General features: G+C 41.5%; 1 protein-coding gene across 1 annotated transcript in view; it reads left to right on the top strand.

Moving 5' to 3' along the window:
* PPM1H (protein phosphatase, Mg2+/Mn2+ dependent 1H) overlaps positions 1–20,599 on the top strand; it is a gene marked incomplete at both ends in the record, with an annotated part of 133,567 nt that overhangs the window by 64,495 nt on the left and 48,473 nt on the right. The window contains 3 exons of the mRNA XM_080340319.1: positions 403–568; positions 9,886–10,230; positions 17,772–17,884. Coding sequence (XP_080196445.1) covers positions 403–568; positions 9,886–10,230; positions 17,772–17,884 — 624 coding nt within the window. The remainder of the gene's footprint in view (positions 1–402; positions 569–9,885; positions 10,231–17,771; positions 17,885–20,599) is intronic.

Genomic DNA, 20,599 nt, shown 5'->3' with positions numbered 1-20,599 from the left:
TCATAGCACAGAGGCTGGCAGGTACAAAAGCAACTGGAGACCTCATGTTTCAACTAGGAGGCATAAGTGTTATCAGACTTGACCATCATGTACTCCCTTTGAAGAAAAGCGTGGTATGCCTAAGGGTAAAATATGCTTATGATACTATTGTTTCTTATTCACATAGTTCTGTGAAAAATGCTTGTTAGGCCCTACATAGGTGTATGGAAACAAACAGTGTGCATGTCTGTATGTATGTGTATGAGAAAGGTATTTTAATTCAGTTGGTATTTGTAAGGCTTCTGGGCTATGGTTCTGTACATATTGTGAGTCACATATGAGATACAGGTGGAGGCTTCTGTGCTTTGCTAACTTGGACATGTCCTTTATTTTCTTTTTTTTAATTTCCTTTTTTTTCCTTAGGGTAATAAATGCAGGGAAGAGCACGCACAATGAAGATCAAGCCAGCTGTGAAGTCCTCTTTGTCAAGAAGAAAACTGGAGCTGCTAATTCTACACCAAACAAGAACTCAACAAAACGGAGGTCATCGCTGCCCAATGGAGAAGGTCTCCAGCTGAAAGACAATTCGGTAGGCAGTCTTCCATGTCTTGTCAGTTGTGCACTACACAATAAGTACAAAAGAATGTGGCAATATGGCACTAAAAGAGCTACTCCAGATTTTTACTGAATGTTTCACATATTTCCAGTTATTTATTAAATATCTCTGCTTAACTACAGCACACGATAGTTTTCTTAGCTCTACCGCTTGATTTTTGATTTCTTGAATTGACAAATGCTTCTTGTATCTAAAGCATTTTAGTTTAAAGATGGGGAGAGGAATACTCTTTGGATTTTCCTTTTTTGTTTCATTTCTGAAAATATAATCCTGATAAACGTACTGCTGCAGAATACTGTGAGTTTAATGTCACTGGTTGACACGTCCAGTGATGGCCACTGCAAGTACTGCATTGTCACTGTTTATACAGTTATACACTTTTATTAAGGATTAGAGAGTAACTTGGGTTCTTTCCACTGCAGCAGTATTTTGTGTAGCAAGGTTGGTTTATGCAGGTTGGGTAAGATCATCCAGCACACTGAATTCAGTTATTTTTGCAAACTGTGGCTCCTCTCTTTATATGGAGTCATATACATCATGTGCTTTTCTACTGGCAATCATCTGCTATTCTTCATCTGTCTTCTTTCCTGACTGGCTAATTACTTCATCTGCTCTTTAAGCATGAGCTCAGGCACCAGCAATGACTGATAGTGTGTGCGTGATTCAGACATTTAGCCATGTAACACTAAATGCCCTACCTGAATGTTGGAGTTGGACAAGGTGGGGAGACCTTATTGCAGCCTTTTGGTACTTAAAAGGAGCCTGTAAGAAAGACAGACTTTTTAGCAGGGCCTGTTGCGGTAGGACAAGGGGTAATGGTTTTAAACTGAAAGAGGGGAGATTCAGGTTAGACATGAGGAAGACATTTTTTACAATGAGGGTGGTGACACGCTGGCCCAGGTTGCCCAGAGAGGTGGTAGATGCCCCATCCCTGGAAACATTCCAGGCCAGGCTGGACGGGGCTCTGAGCAACCTGATCTAGTTGAAGATGTCCCTGCTCATTGCAGGGGATTGGACAAGATGACCTTTGAAGGGCCCTTCCAACCCAAACTATTCTGATTCTATATGCAGTCTTTCTGCTGCTGGGAGAATACAAATTTTCCCTAAGTGATAATCAGTCTTTCAGTGGACTATAAGTACCTTTTTTGGGTTATTTTTGGCTTTTTGTTTTAAATGAGGTCTGCTTCAGTCTCTCTCCCAAAACCCCATGGCTTGGTACACCTGGTGGCTGCAGGGGTTGGTCACTGGGGACCTGAGCAACAAGCATTCCTCTTGCATTGTGTCCCTCACTACCTCTTGCTCCTCCTGTTCTCTTTCACTTTTCATTAATGTTGCAACATTTTCAGTCTCTTGACAGATCTTCCAGGTTTGCAAATAGCCTTATTCTTTCCTCTTTCAAATCTTTCCTTAAATCACCTGTCCCAGTTCCTGGGTGCTGATATTCCTTGTTGTATTCAGCCAGTCATGAATTTTTTTTCAAGTACATATTTGAACATTCCTGGGTAAAGAATTGTGCCCTGTACTTGCTGGAACTAATGACTTCTGCATACACTCATGCAAGGCAAAACAGAATATGTTTTAGTAGTCTGTGTTTTAAGAAGTCTTTCCTAGAAAGTCCGTGCAACTGTCTGCTATTGACTCATGCAGATGCTCGGTTCCATGAGGGTATTTATTTTTTGTATGCATTAATTATGTTTAATGAAGCAAGCATTTGGGCACAGCAGTTGTTTGTGTATATAAACCACATCAAGATAAGCAACAAAGTGCTTTGTTCAGGTGATGGGTTGGTTTGACACAAAGAGCATCATGGTGTCATGCGCACAGCACACTGCAAAGATCCCTCTGTGACACCAACCTAGGTAAACTCATCTTGGTGCTGTGTAGAGATACTAGCTTTGATTTAGCACCACGTTTAATTTCCAGGCCTACTGTGTGAGAAACCTGGTCAGGGGCCTTTGCATCTGGAGTGTGGGAGGATGTAGCTGTACTGTATTTGCCCGTGTTTTCATATTTTGGGGACATGCACAGGGCATAGCTTTGTAGCAATGTTTCACAAAGTCCAGTTAACTTCCAGCTTTGAGTAGTACCAGATGTTTCTTGAGAGCAAAAGGCACACTATGTTTGTATATACTGCATGGTTAATCATCTTCCTCAGAAGGAACATTTTTCCAAATATTACATAGCTAATATGTTTAGATTGCATTAAAAATACCAGGATATAAAACTATTTTAGTTTTGGAAATGTGTCTTCACTAGCCTTAACGCTATCCATCATCATTATTAATATATTGTTATGATAACATAATGGTAGGGTCTGTAAACTGACCGCGTATTTTTGAATGCTGTTCTTTTTATCCTTTTTGAATTTAATATTTGTCAACTTTGCTAAATATCCAATTGCCCTGTGCTAGAAAAAGTATCTCCTAGAATTTCTGATTTCTCTTCCTTTCTTCATTACTGTATTTCCTACTTTGACTCTCTATCTTGTATGTTGATTTTGGAGTAAACAGCCACTTCCTTTCAAGCTTCTTGAGAGAAACATTTTTATTTCAAATTTTCTGTTCTTTTTTCTATTTCTGACACATTTTGGCCAGAAATGAGCATAATGTCTGAAGTGAAGAGCCAGCTGATCTGTATAACATAGTGTACTGTTTTCATGGTACTTGTTATCATGTTCTTTATATGTTTTCTTCTTATCTACAGATTTACTTCTGTTTTCTACATGACACTTAAATGAGTGCTAGAGCACTCATTATTTAGCTATGTAAAATCTGTTCTACCGTTTTATTAGACCACGTCTTGTGAGTTTAAATTTGTAATATATTTTCCCCAAACAAGCAGTATATTTCTGAAGAAAGTTTTCTACTAGAGGGCAGTCTTACACTAGTAATTAGTAGGATTTTTTTCCTTGGTACTATTTTTTTTTTTCTGGTTGAACATATTTTAAAAGGAAAAAAAAAAAAGTACGTATTTCTATAATGTATCACACTTTAACATTTTCATTTTATACTGTAAAGTATAATATTGTGTTTTGCCTTCACATAGTATTGTTAGGAGTACTGTATGAGTTGGTATTGAATGTGATAAGGGTACAGCTTACTCTAGATCAATAGGATGTACAATACAGACTTGAGACACTCCAGTGAATGGTGTAATATCATCCTGGAAGGTATTTAGCTAGAAAACCAGAGTCTGAATTCTGTAAATGCCTCCTAGGAAAATCCTACCATAACATACAGTCTGAAATAATTTCTGAGTGCTGAAGTACCTTGTAGAAACCTTGAAGGAATAAGAGATGAGGGAAAGTTTATTGGGTGTTTGTCTGATGAAAACAAAGATTTCTTCTTGTTTAGGTTTTTAAACTGTGGAACACAAGGGAAATAGGAGCTGGAACTTAGAGTGTCTCTTTTTCATCGTCCTCAGATTTTTCTGTTTTCCGCAGAATCTTTGAGAAGGCCACATGCCAGCTTTGTTTTACCCTCCTTTCTGGCAAGTTTGCAGAACTTAAATGGCAGCTTCATCTGAGGTCGTGTGATTACTGTTGTTTAATGGTGACCCGACTGATGCAGCCCCACGCTTTGGCAAGGCAGCGTAAGGGAGTGGGAGATCCACAGGTTGTCTGTGTGGATTGGGTTGGGTGCTGTTGTCATGGCTTTGACTCTGCGGGTGGACTCTGGAGAGCTTTCAAGGGTGGGAAGGAGGAGGTGAGGAGATGGAGAAGTGAATGTTTCCTCAGCCCCGACACACACAGTAACCCAAGGAAATCTGTTAAGCAGCATAAATAGGTTTTCCTTCTTGAAAGAGTGGGTGATAAACTAAGCAGGGCAGCGAAAGCAAAGGCTCTGCAAATTCAACCCTATATTAACTCTCTCCCCTTTCTCCCACACCATTCCACTGCTACTTGATTAACCACATTTGCCCTCTATCTCCATTCATGAACATTCCCTTCAAATTGTATAGCTTTTTCACTGGTACTGTTTTTAAATGCCTTTAACTATGGGGTACCTTGCTGATGAATACTGAAGACCATCAGTGAGCGAAATGGAAATACTATGCAAGGATATTGTCATAGTGACAAGTTGCAGGACTTCAAGTGATGCATTATTAATTGTCATTGTAATGTGAAGACACATAACTACTAATTCTGCAGTTTCCTTTGTCACAAAGGTGTGACAGAGTATTTGCTTTGTGTGACATAAAGTTGCTTACCACAGGTAGCTGAATATATCACTTGCAACATGGGGGGAGGCTTTGCTCTGAGGATGAGGTGGCAATTGCTCACCCAGTTCAGACTTTATGAGAACTAAAGATGTGCTCTAATGCAGTTTGTGAGTGCAGTTCATATTTGGAACAATAATAGTCAGGGTGGGTTGTGGTTTTCAGAATAAATCTTTAGTGGCAACATGATTTATTTGCCTGTTTGGAATTAGCTTCATAAAAAAAAAAAAATTGGGAAGGTTTGCCATGTAAGACCACTGTCTAGCTTACCTGAAAAATTTGTCCCAAATTGCTATGTATTCCTAAGGCAGCCTTTTTTTTTTTCTCCCTGTAACTAAGCCCAAATTATGTGTGCATATATATATATATATGCATTTTCTTTCATGATTTCTCATCCATTGTTTGACCCCAGATTTTGCATGTCTTAATTATATTTTACAATTACAAAACCCAGGAGACTGCTGAACCTTCCTGAAGGCTAGGTCAGCAGTTGAGGAGCCTGAAGCTTATTAAATTTCCTAGTACGTACTGGAAATGAATTCTAAGGTCAGTGCAGTGAAGGATCTGTTTGCCCTTCATGTGTCTGGTAGCTATTCAGAATGTCGTTAAATCTGAATCTTTTGAAAGAAAATCTAAAAGAAATCACTGTGTTGACTGATCATACTCCCACTTGAGGGCTCTGTCCAGTTAAAAGAACAAATGGAACTGATGTTTGAAAGACTGCTTATGACAGAATACTACCAGAGCTAGTAGAAATAGAAATCTTGGTCTCTGGAAGTTTACACAGTCATTACTTTTGGGAAGAAGTGCAAGCTCCCAAATGTGAAAGAGAGAGGGCAGCCATGCATACGCACACCAAAATAGGTATCTCTTGGTGGCTACGGAGGTCATCTCAACTACAGGAGGAAAAGCAAGGACCTTTTTGTGCTTTTTGTCTCATCTCTGTGCCCTGACTGGCAGCCCTTGTTCATTCTCTGAGTGGCTGCTATATTTGAATCATATAATTAATTCTCATCAAATTAGTATGGTTTTGGAGAATTAATTTCTCTCATATAGAGGAGCTGTTGTTATTCTCAGGGTGAGAGAAAGGAATTTGTTTCCTCCTCCTTTTTTTGGACAACTACTATTTGTGGTTATACTCTCATTGCAAGTTCAGAAGTAATTGAATTTTTATAGGAATATATAGAAGTTTTTTGGAGGCTAGTATCTAGGTTACCGTAATGCCTGCAGATGCCAACTAAAGTTAAGGCCCTAGAGCATCTCACACAGAACATGTGCATAGGAGCAGTGTTGTGGTAGTCATCTCCTCTGACTGTAAATACTTACCACACAGACCTCTCAGTTATCTGGGGTACTTCTGCAGTTGACAGGGAGAAAGAAATCTACTTTGGAATTAGATAAGCATCTGAAAGTGTGGGGTTTTTATTCGTTCTGCTGAGTATGAGGGCAGTTTAGAGAACTACGTTGGAGGAGTGCAGTGTAGACCTCTGAATTTAGCTGAACTGGTAGCAACAACCCCTTGTTTAAGAATTACTAGTCCAAAAATGACAAGATCAGCGAACTCCAGAAGAACCACCATAGCTGATGTGGCCACACCATGTTCATGTCAGTGACAGCCCAAGAATACAGCTCAGGCCCATGTGAGCTTCTCTGTCCTAATTTGTGCTGCCCATCAGCTTAAAGGAAACAAGGCGTAACATTTTAATTTCACTTTTTGTCATGGGCCATTGTTCTGGTCTGTTTTAAAGCTTCCCAGTCTCTGATGGCACCTTATTTGATGACCAGTTTTACATGAGGCTTGTTCAGTCGACATATCCAGTGGTGTGCTCCTTATTATGAGAATGAATTGCATTAATAACTGTTCTCCTTCATCTTCTGAAAATCTCTAATACAGACCTTGGTGGGGGCTTACTTTAGAAAAAGTTTAAGAAAATCAGTGTGTATGGGCATGGTTTAAACTTGTTCTTAATTGTAATTTTCCATTATACTTCGGGGGCAGGAGGAAGGTGATGACAAAATATTGTCTTCTTTTAGGTGGAAGGTTAAATATTTGTTTCAGTCAGAGGTCTACTGCCTTTATGCTCTTTCCCCCAAAGGCAGCACATCTCCAAAGGGGTAGCACCTTTCGAATGACGTGAGAACATAAGCTGTGGGAACATTATCTGTGGTGCACCATACAGTGGATTTTGGCCAGGGAGCCAAACCCTAACAGAAGAATGGGAGCAGAAGTAGTTTCATCTGCAGCTCCCAGGAGACAGACACAGTGTTGTTGCCATTTCAAATAAATGGCTTCAGTTTCCAGCTGAAATACTTTCACATTGGGATACTTGTTTTTGTTGGCAAAAAACTTCACATTTTGCACGAATAGCAATCTATTTTTGCAAACACGTTTTTCAGTCAGTAATTCCATTATCCGTTAAAAATGGCTTAAGCAGAATTTTACAGCCAACTGTTGTGCGAACTTGGGAGGGATTCTGAACCCAGAGCAAGATAGCACAGCTGCCAGTCATGCCTTCAGGGTGAAATTGCACAACACATCTTCCGTGAATTTAACAGATTGGATAAGTGGGTGGGACTGGCTAAAGAGCTACATTTGGAAATATGTACGTTTGTTGTTTTTTTCCACCATTGTAGGATGTATCCTGTGTGATCCTTAGTGTGGTAAGTCATCCAGTACTGTAGGACAGCACTCCCTTTTTTCAGCATTACAGTGATGAAATAAGAGTGCACAATAGACTGCTGAATTCCTTCTCTTGGATGGGTTCTTCACTGTATAGATGACTACATTGTTAATACACTGGTTAAGAATATGTTTGAACTTTACTACAGCAGTAATGCCATAAGGTAAAAAAAAATATTGAGTTTTATGTAATTTTAATAGTCAAGGCTTTTAAATGTGCATTTCAACAAATTAAGTTATAAGTTGTAATGCTTATTCAGCAATGAACTTTGCCCTTAGAACAGCATGAACTTATAGTGATGGTCAATATACATATTGCTAAAAGAGACATTTTACATTACATTTTGGATGTTGTAGCTCAGGGCAACCATGAATAATGTCTTTTGGATCTGAAAATGACAATTCACAGTGTTTTTACTCCAGCCTGTCTGTCCTGCCCTACAGCCAGTGGTTGGCACCTTTGTGGAGCAGCTGAAACAGCAGAAAAATAAAAGGAGCTTCAGTTCCCAACCCTGTGCATAAGTGTGAAATAAGCAGCACTTGGGCATGAGGTGGTGGGATGCAGGTGGTACCTGGACTACATGCTGATCCATTGTGTAAGGGAGCATCGTTTGGGTGAATGAAACAAATCATGTCTGTCATCCTAAATTAGACCACAGTCAGCATGACATGCAGATATAATTTTTAAGTTCTTTGACTGCAGTGAGATCTATGTTATGCTGTCTTAGTATGAGGTGTTTTGCAGCAGTATTGGCTGATTCCTGTCCCTTTCAAGATTATTTATTTCTAAATCTGTATTAGTCCACCCACATCTGACTCACTAGGCAGCCCCACAACCAGTTGTTTCAGCATAGCTGGGAGAAGGTGCAAGCTTCACAAGAAATGGAGGGGAAATGAGAGACTGGAAAGACTCTTTCCACATGCTGCTACCAAATATGCTATCATGCAATGACTAGTATTAAATGCTTCCTTGAAGATTTCTAGGTGAATTTCCCCCCCCAAAAAGGTAGAGGTTATCTACAGTATGGCTCCTTGGTATTTTTCAGTCAGATCAGAGCTCGTGCTGCCAAGACCTTAGTTTGCTTCCAGCTCTGGGTTAATGGGCCCTATCTGAATGACGAAGAACCCCCACCACAAGGATGTGGTTTCTGCTGAGCAATAGTGGAGCTGACTTAAAACTGTCAGAGAAGACTCTGCAGAGCAGAAAGGGAGAAATACTTGAAAGTCACAGCATTGATCAGTAGCTGCTGAACAAATATGTAACTTTACCACAAGTACCTTAATTTTAATAATGAGGTCTACAAAATTTACTTTTTCCAGGTACTCTGCCTGTATGAGAGCAGTTGTGTTGACTGGCATGCTCGGAGTTGAGCTAAGAAATAAGATCTAAAAGCATACTGTTATGCCAAGAGCTATGCCAAAACACTTGCATAGCTCTTCTGATCAGGGGGTATTTCGCTCCAGTACTATACGGGAGTCTTTTCAGAGCCCTGGGAAGAACTAAGCAGTGAATGTGTGGGCAACTGTGGGTGGAGTGCAGCTGATGCCACTTGTGTCTGCCATCCTGGAGGACCTCCATGGTGTGCTGGTTCCTGGGCTTGCACAGGTAGCTGAAGCCTGACCTATCCCACCTGCCAGCATGGATGGACCTTATCATAGAATCATAGAATAATTTTGGTTGGAAGAGACCCTCAAGATCATTGAGTCCAACCATAATCGAACTCCATCACTAAATCATGTCACTATGAACCTCATCTGTATGTCTTCTAAACACTTCCAGGGCTGGTGACTCAACCACTTCCCTGGGCAGCCTGGTGTACCAGTCATGGCAAGTGGGGATCACATCTTATTACTAGATGTCAAACTGAGGTCATTCATCTCATGCCTAGTGGGGGAAAAAAAAAACTATTGCAGAAGTAGCAGGTGCTGTCTTGTGTAGAATTTTGGTCTCCATGGTGGTAGGTCCATCATTTATTAACAACAGGATTTTTTGAATGCTTTTCTTCTGATCTACATAGTTGTTAGGAAAATAACTTAGTCTTACAATGGTGGTTGTGCTTGGTCAGTGCATCGTGTGATGCCTGTAAGGTAAGAAAGATTGTAAGTTCAGGGTTTTTTTGGTTTTTTGGGGTTTTTTTTGGAAGGTGGGGGGGAGGGTGGTTAAGGAAAAGAAAAAAAAATGTAGAGACGTGGCAAAAATAGACATTACTTCTTCCTGTCAGAGCTGTACTAACACAGTGCCTATTACTCCATTTCAGAAAGCTACCTCTTGGAAAGTTACCTGTGTTTTACCTGCTGCTCCTGTGCTACCGGCTGCTTTGTCACCTCACTCGTGGCTGTGTAACGGTGACCATCTCTTTTCCTTCCCTTTCTTCCCCTCCTGCTTCTCCAGGAAACAGATGGAATCAACCTGTACTACTGGTCCCTGTTTGATGGACACGCTGGGTCGGGGGCAGCTGTGGTCGCTTCCAAACTGCTGCAGCACCATATCCTGGAGCAGCTGCAGGAGATCGTGGACATCCTGAGGAACACGGCCGTCCTCCCACCCACCTGCCTGGGAGAGGAGCCCGACAACCCATCCACCAACAGCAGGACGCTGACACGGGCGGCCTCCCTGCGTGGTGGTGTGGGGGCCCCAGGCTCGCCCAGCACCCCTCCAACACGCTTCTTCACCGAGAAGAAGATCCCACATGAGTGCCTGGTTATTGGGGCCATAGAAAGTGCATTCAAGGAAATGGTATGTATGTCTCAGGACTCTGAAGTTCACGTTGCATACATTTGTGAGTTGCATGGCCTGGAGAAAGTGAACACTTAGGGATTTTTTTTTAACTTTTTTTTTTTCTTCTCTTACTTAAACACCATCTGAGTGTGGACAGGATTATTTAAGAGCCTCAACAGCGTACCTGGTACATCCCTCTGAGGCAGGAGCTGCACCTGAGATCCCAGGCAGCACTACAGCCATCCTTGTGGATTACTTGGCTCTTAGAAGCTTGGTGCTTTTTTTTCTTTTCCCTTTTTTTCTTTTTTGTTCCTTCTTTTTTAATATAAGAATGAGTATTGCCTCACAGTGGCAGGTTTCAGCATTGGCTATTATTGTAAGATGTGTATACGGGCACACACTTTATAAAGCCTTGTTGCCCTTCCAGAGCAGCAGCAAAGGCTTGCAGCATCCCTTGCACCACCAACATATCGTTTGTGTTGTGCACAAATACATAAACTAGTCATAAAAGGTCATGTCAGGGACATGGATGAGGGGCAGCATCCTTGATCTAGTGACCTGTAGTTCACATTTGTGTTGGAGTGGCTCGTAAAGCACAGTAGTGACTGCAGAGAGTGTGTGTGCTGCTCTTGACTGAGGCAGGCAGGGCATGGGTGAGCAGGACATGAAGTATGGTCCTACCACCCACTTGACTTGTATACAGCATGAAAAACTGAGAGGAAATCACGACCCTATAGGAACAGAATATCCATCAATTTCCCTATGGAAAGCTGCCTTTTCTCTTTTGTAATTGCTGTTGCTGCTCTGCACCTGCCCCCTTCACTTCTCCATGTTATTAAAAATAATTCTTGTGAGGCAGAGCAGAGGCTTGTCCTGCCAGTAAGTACACGTAGATCAAGTCTTAGGAGATCTGATCTTATTCTTTTTAAATTTTTTTTAACTTCTTTTTGTTGCTGTTAGAAAAGCCTCTTATTTGAGCAGAAGGTTTTTGAACTAATGAGTGTTTCCCAGATGTTTTATTTGTTCTCTGAAAGGAAGTATTCAAGCATTGTTTTTCCTGATATATGTGAATTTTGTTTAGTACATGCATCTAATTAGAGACTACAGCTTTTATTATAACAAAGTGGTGCTTCACTATGAATTCTGATAAGCAATTATTTTGCTGGATTGTCCTTCCTCCCCAAGGAAGTGTGGGCAAACAGACCAACCAACTGAGGATGCATGAAAATCTCCAGTCAGTTTATCATGCCTTTTTCAGGAAGGGAGGACTAGCTTGCTCCCTTCTTTGTCAAGAAAGAAAGAAAAAGATGACACTGCCCATCCACTGCACCCTAGTGGGTTCAGATCACGCATAAGAGAGGCACACCAATTTCATGCTTCAGTTGGGGTGATTTTCCGGCCAGAAGAGTGCCAGGCGCTGAGTGCATGACATGGTTCTCTCTCTCCTGTTGAAACTGGCTCCAAGTGGAGGAGAGATGAGAAATGGGGTTGATGGGACTAGAAAGCGAAGGTAAGAGAGGTAAAGAAGGGCCATTTCAAGTGCTCTCTAACTTTCTTATGAGAGCAGCAGGGGCATTACCCGTCGCTGTCTTCCTAAGCACATCTGTTACTGCCATGCTTTACATCTTTGTTGGACAGGTGTTCACACAAAATACCATCTCAGCTCATGTCCAGGCACCTGACTGCTTGGGAGGACTTCTATGGATAGAGTAGGGCAAATGCAGAAACTCTGGATAACTCACTACAGATACAGTGTCTGGATATTCCATGTACAGGTCATAGTGATCTGTCCTCCCTTTTTCTAAACTGAAGTCCGGAGAATACTTTATTTTCCTCCTTGTGTTTTTGTTTATATGCTACAGTTCAGATACCTTAATTCCCACTTTTACTGTTTATCAGAGGGCTGAAGTTCATTGTCTGTCTTTGCGATATAAATGACTCCGTGTCTACCACAATGAAATATAATCTCAGCATTAAGTTTTACATTAAACGGAAGTCTTACCAATATGGTCAAATTAAGAAAAGCAATGGATAATTCTGTCTACTTTAAGATCTTGGGGGAGTCTTATAGTTGGTTTAGGCAAAACAGTATTTTCTTTTGCCCATGTAAGGGAGTGGCTTGTAAGATCAACACTCCTCAGTCTCATCTGTGCTTGCAATGACTGATCTTCTTCCTACCTCTGTCTAACTTCCTGCTAGTTTATACTCTCCTAGTAGTCTTTGGGTGAAGATTTTGGGCCTCTTCCACAGCACATTGTTTATTCAGCCCTATTTTGTACTGGAACATCATGGATGTTGTTGAGTTAGGTCAATTCAATTGACGTGTGCATAATGTACGAGGGTTTTGTCCCAGCAGAGCGTATCGTTTTACCTGGCACTTGGTGAGAGCTCCCATTTCCTGGACATGTAGGCAGAGTTCTTGGTGTTGTTTCCTGAAACACCCATTGCTGCAAAGGAGTCCTTTGAACCTGGTGAAAATGCTGAGTAGATACAGATACACCTTTTTTAAATTTGTTTTTAAACAGTCCAACCTGACAGGTTTATCTAATTATGATTTTGTCCACTTTCCCTGGGAGCATGTAGCATAACGTTACTGTTTTCCCCAACTGCCTTTTGAATTCTAGTTAAGCTCTCCCTAGTTCTGCCTCAAGTGTCACATAAAATGCAATTAATCTCTTTCAAAAGGCTTTTAAAATTATTTTTCCTTTATTGGGTGTGGTTTCCTTTGGACAGTGCTTGTCTGACAGCTACATGCAGTAAAACACTGTGGAAAGCTGGCTGTGTTGTGTTCTCAGATATTTTACTGTTCTGTTGAAAAGAATTTTAAAACACCTGATGTCAGTACTTATCAATGATCACAATTATTCCAGTTAAAAGGAAACAAATAAGCTCAAGTTCTGCAAGTATCGTAAGTCAAATCCTCTAATTTTTATCTCTTGAGTTTTAAGGTTTGTATTTGTAGATTGAGTTCTAGACACATCAAACTCTAATCCCCTCCCCATATTTAACCTTATATATGTGTATGTGATGTAGTATGTATTTCAAAGTAAGATTAAGGAGTGAAAGCACCTATTCCACACTGAACTCTGTTTAATTTTGGATGGGAAAAAATGGCACAGAGCTGGTCTGTATAACTTATTGGAAGGTGTAACTTTGCATACATTGTATAATGATTTTCTTCTTTATTGAATTTTTTTTTTTGACTCGGAGGAAATCTAGACGTGCTTTTGCATGATTGATGCCATTTCGATTTGAACAATCTTGAGAGTGCAACATATGCTGTATGATACTTTCTTTTGAAAAGTTTCTTCTGATCAAGTAGTTAGTAGAACGGAGAGCTGAAACAGTGCTATAGGATTTTGATGCCTTTTTGACAGAGGTAAAGCAGATTAAGGAGTTAATTTAATCTTTTTGTGTTCTGGAACTTTTTAAGCAGATAGGTGAAGCTGTGTGTGTAGGGAGAAAAGGTGTTTTCTGTCATGGCAGTATTGAGATCCCGGAGGAAGGGCCCCTGCTCTGAGGACAGATACAGATGGAAAGCAGTTATTGTAGTAGTTGTTGCAGTATGCTGTCTTGCTATAACGACAATATCGAGATTCGAATGTGCCCAGTTCTGTTTTCAAAGTCCTCTATTTCTCAGACTGAGCACGGGCTCCAGGCGCATTCATTTTTCGTGCCGCCTTGCTGCCCCTTTCCTGCCGCCTCCCCTCGCCCCGGCCGCGCCCCTAGCCCACCCGCGGCCGCCGGTGCCGCGTCCCGGCGCTCGGCTGCCCGGCACGCGTGGGCCGGGGCGGGCGGGGCGAGGAGAACGCGAGGCCCACGCCGTGCTCCTCCGCGGGGTCTCCACCAGGTGGCACAAGCAAGCCGCCGTCGAGGGTCCGGGAGCCTCCGACAGAGGGAGGCCGGTAGCGGCTCCGTGGCGTCATCTCCTTCCTTTTTGGGGAGAGATTGTTAAATAGCGTGATTAACCCGCGCTTTTGCGCTGGGGAGGGCGGGTCCGGGCCCTTGCGTGGCAGGCGCTGGGGAGACCCGAGCGGTCGGGACGGTCTGTCCCGGGGCTGCCGCCGCGTCCTCAGCGGTGTCTGTGATGGGTGGAGAAAGCAGCTCCCGCCTGTGCTCTGGAAACGCAGCCGGGGGTGTCCTCTGCATGCAGCCTTTGCCCCATCTCACCTGAGGCAGGAGGACGAGGGTGACCGGGCGTGAGGGCACCGGGCTCCCACCTGCTGCTACAAACGTGTATCCTGAACGGCGGAGCAGAGTGCAGGGTGAATTAGCTGCTGCTTTGCCATGAAACGATAGTCTTTTGAACAGAGGATATAGAAATCTTTTTTTAAATTCTTTTTCTATTAGGATCCGAGTGGCAGGCTGGGCTGGAAATGCATTGTTTGGTTCTGCCCACCACTGCTCAGCTTTTCCCCTGCACCCAGATTGCTGTGTGGGGATCCTGCATGGTGGAGAAAAGAGCGGTCTAGGGGAAGGAAATCGCCTTATCTGAAATCTTTGTCCGGTTGGAAAATGAGTAAGCTTTGTATATGCTTTGACTTTGTCTAGAATGAGCCCTTCACACTCATAAAGACTTCAGAGGTGTTTGGGGGTTTCTGCCTCTGCTTGTGCTGCGCTACTTTCCCAGCAGCACTGTTACAGAGTATTGTGTTAAAAGCCTCTGTCTCTACATCACAATGAGTTAGTGACATTGGTGGACTTTATTTTATTTTGATTTATTTTTTTCCCCTTGAATCTCGTTGAGCTGTAGGAAAGGCTTCTCCTCTTGCCTTCTTCTCCCCCCCCCCCCCCGCCTCGAAAAAAAAAGGGAAAAAAAAAGAAAAACATCAGAGTATGTAATATAAAATAAAACATGGCACTGAATATACTCTGGCAAGTTATGGTAGTAAATTCAAGTTCTGAACAAGTAGATGGAAGAGCCCATGAACAGCAATGATTCGAAAAAATCCAGTACACAGATCTAGTTTAAGTCAAGGAAACTCTGCAAACGAGGCCCTAAGGATTATCCGTCTTCTCTCCTATAATAGATGTTTCTGAATTCTGCTTATTGAAAGAAATAAATTTTAATTTAGTCATTCCAGCACTTGCAAAGTGTACATATGACAGAGCTGAAACCAGGTGAGGAATTGTACATTGTTTGAAGGTCTCAGAGGATACTCTGAACTGCGGAAATGAAGGGTTTTTAAAATTCCTGGCAGTGCCTGGAAAATCTACTGTAGTATTTGTAAGTTTAAATTATTTTGATGGTTAGAAACGTCTGCTTCCTTTGAACTGTTCTTTTCAGCTTAATTTAAAAAATATATAGAAACCACGGGGAGGAAAATCAGCTTCGCTATGGCAAGATTAGATAAAGAGGCATTTATAACAGGCCCATGTCTGTGACCAAAGGTTCTGCAAGATTTGATTTTTTAGCTTGGAGGTGTTTTCCTCCTGGTCCTCACTGACATCCCATGCCCTCACCCCCCCACACCAAAAAAAAGAATAAAATTTTTTTTAAAATAAAATAAAAAAAAAAAAGGAAAGGAAAACCATGAGTCAATGAGAGACTGGGTAGTGCAGTTCCTGGTGCTGCGGGGTATGGCCTTGTTGGGCAACGCCGCGTGTTTCTTGCTGTCCCCAGCGCACTGCTTGCCTCAGTGCTGTATTCATGGCACAGACAGGATCGGTCCCTGTACACACCATCCTGCCAGGAGTCACATTATTTGTGACAGGCACCTTTGCCTGCCCAGCCTGCTCAGGACAGCGAGTGCTGCTGAGCATCCTTGCTGCTGCCCCAGGCCACCTTCCTCCCCTGAAATTTATAGGAAACAAAGCATGGTGCCTGGCTGCCTCCAACTCTGCAGATTTTCAAGCAAATTGCAGCTGTCATGGTTTGCATTTGTTGTGGTGCTTTTCCTCAGATAAATTTAGCTCTAAAATAAAGCTCTAAATCCCATACCCCAAGGCGTGGACAATTTGAGCTGTTTGTTGTTCAATACAAACATGAAAATGGCTGAAGTATAGCTCTTGTGCGTGTGTGCACACAGAAGCAAACAAATATATTCATAATAAAAACCATACAAGTAGGCAGGCTTTAACTGGGAAAGATCTGCCAGTGCTTGCAATAGCGATGTTAAATGATGCTTCCTGTTTCAATCCAGTGTTACAAGGAAAAACCAGTTTGAAATTGGATTTGATTCTGGACATAGAAGAGGAGGGTAATTTGTAACATGTTGCATTATTACCCCAAACTAAACGTAGAGGCAGCAGAATGAATTCACTGGCATACACTTCAATTTTTTGTTTAAAATTTATGGAGTACTGGAAAGTAGCTCATTTACTTGTGTCCTTTATGTTCTCCAAGCTTTCCTGGGTCTCTCTCTATCTAGATATAGATATATATATATATATATATATATATATATATGTAATTTTTTGTTCCTGGGCTTGATGGATTTTTTGATGATAGATGTGACTTGTGTTCTTCTATTCTGTTAAGCAGGAGGTCTTTTTTATATATATATATTTCTTACACTCAGAATCATTTGGAAACTAAACACAGGTTGAGTAGGTACGTACCTCCTTAAATTTGGGCCTATGCACATTGCATAAAAATTAAGTCTTTTCAGGACTTCATAAAAGCAGTGAGATGAGAGACAGGGTTAAATATTGTGGTTCATCCCGGAAGGTCTGTGAATGCCTGATATCTTTTAGTAAATACTGTTCTACTGACCTCTCCCCCCACCCTTAACAAGTTTAGAATCTACCCCTTCCATGTGTTTCTGAGGAGCAGCCTTGTGGTAGGAATGTGTCTTGCTGCCATGCATAAAGGTATGTGCTCCACAACCATAGTGTCCCTTTTGGAGAGCAGGTCATTATTCGCATCATAGCTAGGTCTCATTAATTATTTGCTGTCTGTGTAAAGCACTCTGCAATTATACCACTAGATACTGGCTGTTAAGCTACATTTATCTTTGCCTTCATTGTGCTTTTTCCATAGCGAATTTCCTTGCATCCCTCAGCTGCCATATTTTTCCTTGGTGCCTGATATTTTACAATCTCCTGTCCTGATTTTTCCTGAACATCTTTATATCATAAGCAATAGGTACTTGACTTTCCATTCTTCTCTCTGACCATGTGGCAATAGCTACAACAGTAAAGAAAGGCAGTGGGACACACAGTGTAAGAAAGACTCCTTTTCTTTTCTTTTCTTTTCTTTTCTTTTCTTTTCTTTTCTTTTCTTTTCTTTTCTTTTCTTTTTTCTTTTCTTTTCTTTTCTTTTCTTTTCTTTTCTTTTCTTTTCTTTTCTTTTCTTTTCTTTTCTTTTCTTTTCTTTTCTTTTCTTTTCTTTTCTTTTCTTTTCTTTTCTTTTCTTTTCTTTTCTTTTCTTTTCTTTTCTTTTCTTTTCTTTTCTTTTCTTTTCTTTTCTTTTCTTTTCTTTTCCTTTCCTTTCCTTTCCTTTCCTTTCCTTTCCTTTTTTTCTTCTTTTCCTTTTTTTTTTTTTTAAAGGGAATCTTCATTTTCTAGAACAGTAATTGCAATGCCATCTTTGTAAATCTTGTTCTCTTTTCCCATAGGATTTGCAAATAGAACGAGAGAGGACCATGTATAATATTTCTGGTGGCTGCACAGCCCTTGTGGTGGTATATTTATTGGGGAAGCTTTACGTGGCAAATGCTGGTGATAGCAGGTGAGTAAGCGTGGTGTCTCCCCAACTATTCCTTCACCCCAAACTCCCCAGATCTGGTGTTATCAAGTTCCTTAGTTGCAAACAGTATCACAAGAGGATTCTTTTTCTCAGCTGGACACTTAATGGTTCTCGCAGAAACCAATGCAAATGGCAGTGATAGGCTGCCAGTATTTTGTCAAGTGGTGGTTGCAGTCATGGAGGTTGACAACACTTCTGGCCCTGTAGCAGCTTCTGAATAACTTGATGGTTTCACAGAAATGGAAAGATGCTAACGAGCCATTGAAACAGAAGGGATGTTGGGTGTGTGGTGGAATCGTGTTGAACACTGACAAGGTGATTGCATCTGGAACAGCTGGTAGGGCTGGACTTGTTCAGTAGGAAGTCCTCTGGTCCCTGTCCTCAGCCTTAGTCTTGAAAGGCCACCTGGCTCTCAGATTTTGGTATAATTGAAGGTAACAACCTGTGAGCAAATAACTACTATTCCTGCAACAGAGAGGAGGGGAGAGAGAGAGGCAATCACAGGTTAGGATTTTTACTGTGTCTTATTTTAGCCTGTGTACTCATCCACTTCTCAGAACGGAATGCTGTCATTAAGGAGTTGTTGCTTTGTTATACTTAGAAGATGGATGCTTGAAGACTTGTGACAAAAAGCTTTTTCTAGCTAAAACTAGGAGCACGTTCAAATTATCGCACTCACATTCTTTTCCCCTCTCTTACTCTCTGCCCATACCACCATCAGAGAGAGATAATGAGGCTGTTCTTGCAAGACTTAAGACCTTCACATGTTTCTTTTGGCAGTACTCTGCATAAACAGGCCAGGGAGAATATTATAGTTCCCTGCATGATACAGACTGCTGTTGTGGTCTCTTAGCCGCTGAGAAATTGAAGTCTGCAAAGATACGGAACCACATTGTCTTTAGGTAAAAACTGCTATGGTTATGCATCTGTGTTTGAGGTTTGTGTGCACATAGTTCATGTTGGTACTGTGTGTGCACAATGTATTTACAGAGAGCAGTCAACCACAAAATGTTTTGTAGTTTAAACCCAGCATTTTTATTGCCTCTTGCTGCTTTAAACTGTGTAGGAAGTCAGATAAATCCTTAGTGTATAAAAATCCTATTCTTTTCATGTTGCGGATTGTTCTTGATATGCTGAATTTTGTGTTTATATGCTTGCCCGATTCCTCTTGACAAGTGACATATTTGAATCTTTTTTGCATCAAATGTCAAATGAGTCCTCACAGAGGGTAGCTGCAAACATGTTTTAGTATACCACCTGTGTTAGTTGTCAGAACCAGTAGCTGCACTAAATTTTAGCTCTTTTGCCATTAAATTAGAAATAATCATGTTTTCCTGTGCTGTTCTACTTGAAGTACAATTGAGACTCTTCTGTTGTGTTGGCTAAATTGCTTTGTTGTCTCCTAAAAGTGTGCTATGTAAAATTTGCCATGCAGGACCAACTTCTGAGTAGTTGAGATCTTTGTTCTTAAATGACTGGCTGCTTCCAGTTCCCCCAGGATTTCTCCTCTGCCTTCCCAGAGCAGCCTTAACATCATTGCAGCCCTTGACACCTGGTGGGAAGAAACTCATTGATGATATCTTGAATTAGCTCAAGCGCCCACTTCAGTTAAAGCCACCAAGTCTTCAATAGGCTTTGAATATTCATCAAGCCCATCAAAAACATCTCTTCAGGAAAGAACAAAGAGCAGGAATTAGAAGGGAAGCCATCGGCAAGGCTGGGTCTTGTTTGAACCAGAGATCAATTTTCTATACTCATTCCTTGTGTCTTGTAGCTAACAGGGTCCCTCCAGATCCTAGTTTGGTTTTGCACTTTCAAATGACCTCAGGGAAATTTTCCTCATGCTGAAGAGAATTCTCTGGATTCCCAGAATCTTTCACTTTCAAGTAAGCCCGCTTCTAGATTTTCAGAGCTCAAGAAAAGAGAAGCTTCTAAGTGTAGATCAGTAGTTCTGGGCCTCTCTCCCATCCAATCCTGGCTTCCCATGTTTCAGAGATAAAGAGAAAAACAGCTATTGCAAAACATCCATGTTATTCCTCCTCACTAAAGGGACATTTTAGAACTAGAAAAGAAGCTCTGAGGTTGTCCACCTACTGCCAGGGTTCACAGTGCATTCCTGTATTTTTAACATCCAAGTCACTTCGCCAGGAAGTTTTATTCTTGTTAGTTGGAAAAATATATTCCTTTTTGCTGTGTCATGCCTTGCGTGGTCAACTTCACGATTTGTACAGATACAAATGAGGACAGTGAGAAGTACAATAAGGGAACTACTTTTAAAAAAAATTTTGTTTACTCTTGAGAAGAAAAGTGGGGTTTGTTTTTCCCCCCAAACAGGGGACTTGTGCTAGTTGCAGTTGGAAGGAGATGCCAAAACCTCAGTTCTTCAGTTGAACTTTAGTTTGAGTTCACCTGCTCATTTGCGCCTCTTCTCTGTCCTCCTCCTCCTCCTCCTCCCCTCTCTGCTCTCCCACTGGAAAAAGCCTACAAATAAATCAAGCTACATTTCCCACAGACTAAAGTCTGTGAGATGAGGTTTCGTGCTGCAGGGGTGGGAAATAAACATTTTGGGTTCACGCAAACCTCGTTTGTTCTGCCTCTGCCCAGGAGGTTAGGTCTTTTAATTCCAGGCAACTTCAAAACAGCAGAAGTTTTTAAAGGTGGTTTTGAAACAGCTTCTGCTGTCAGGGGACCAAGGTA

Source organism: Nesoenas mayeri (genome assembly GCF_963082525.1).
Source record: "Nesoenas mayeri genome assembly, chromosome: 1".
Lineage (NCBI taxonomy): Eukaryota > Metazoa > Chordata > Aves > Columbiformes > Columbidae > Nesoenas > Nesoenas mayeri.
The sequence above is the reverse complement of the archived record's forward strand: the minus strand, read 5'-3'. Positions and strand labels throughout refer to the sequence as shown.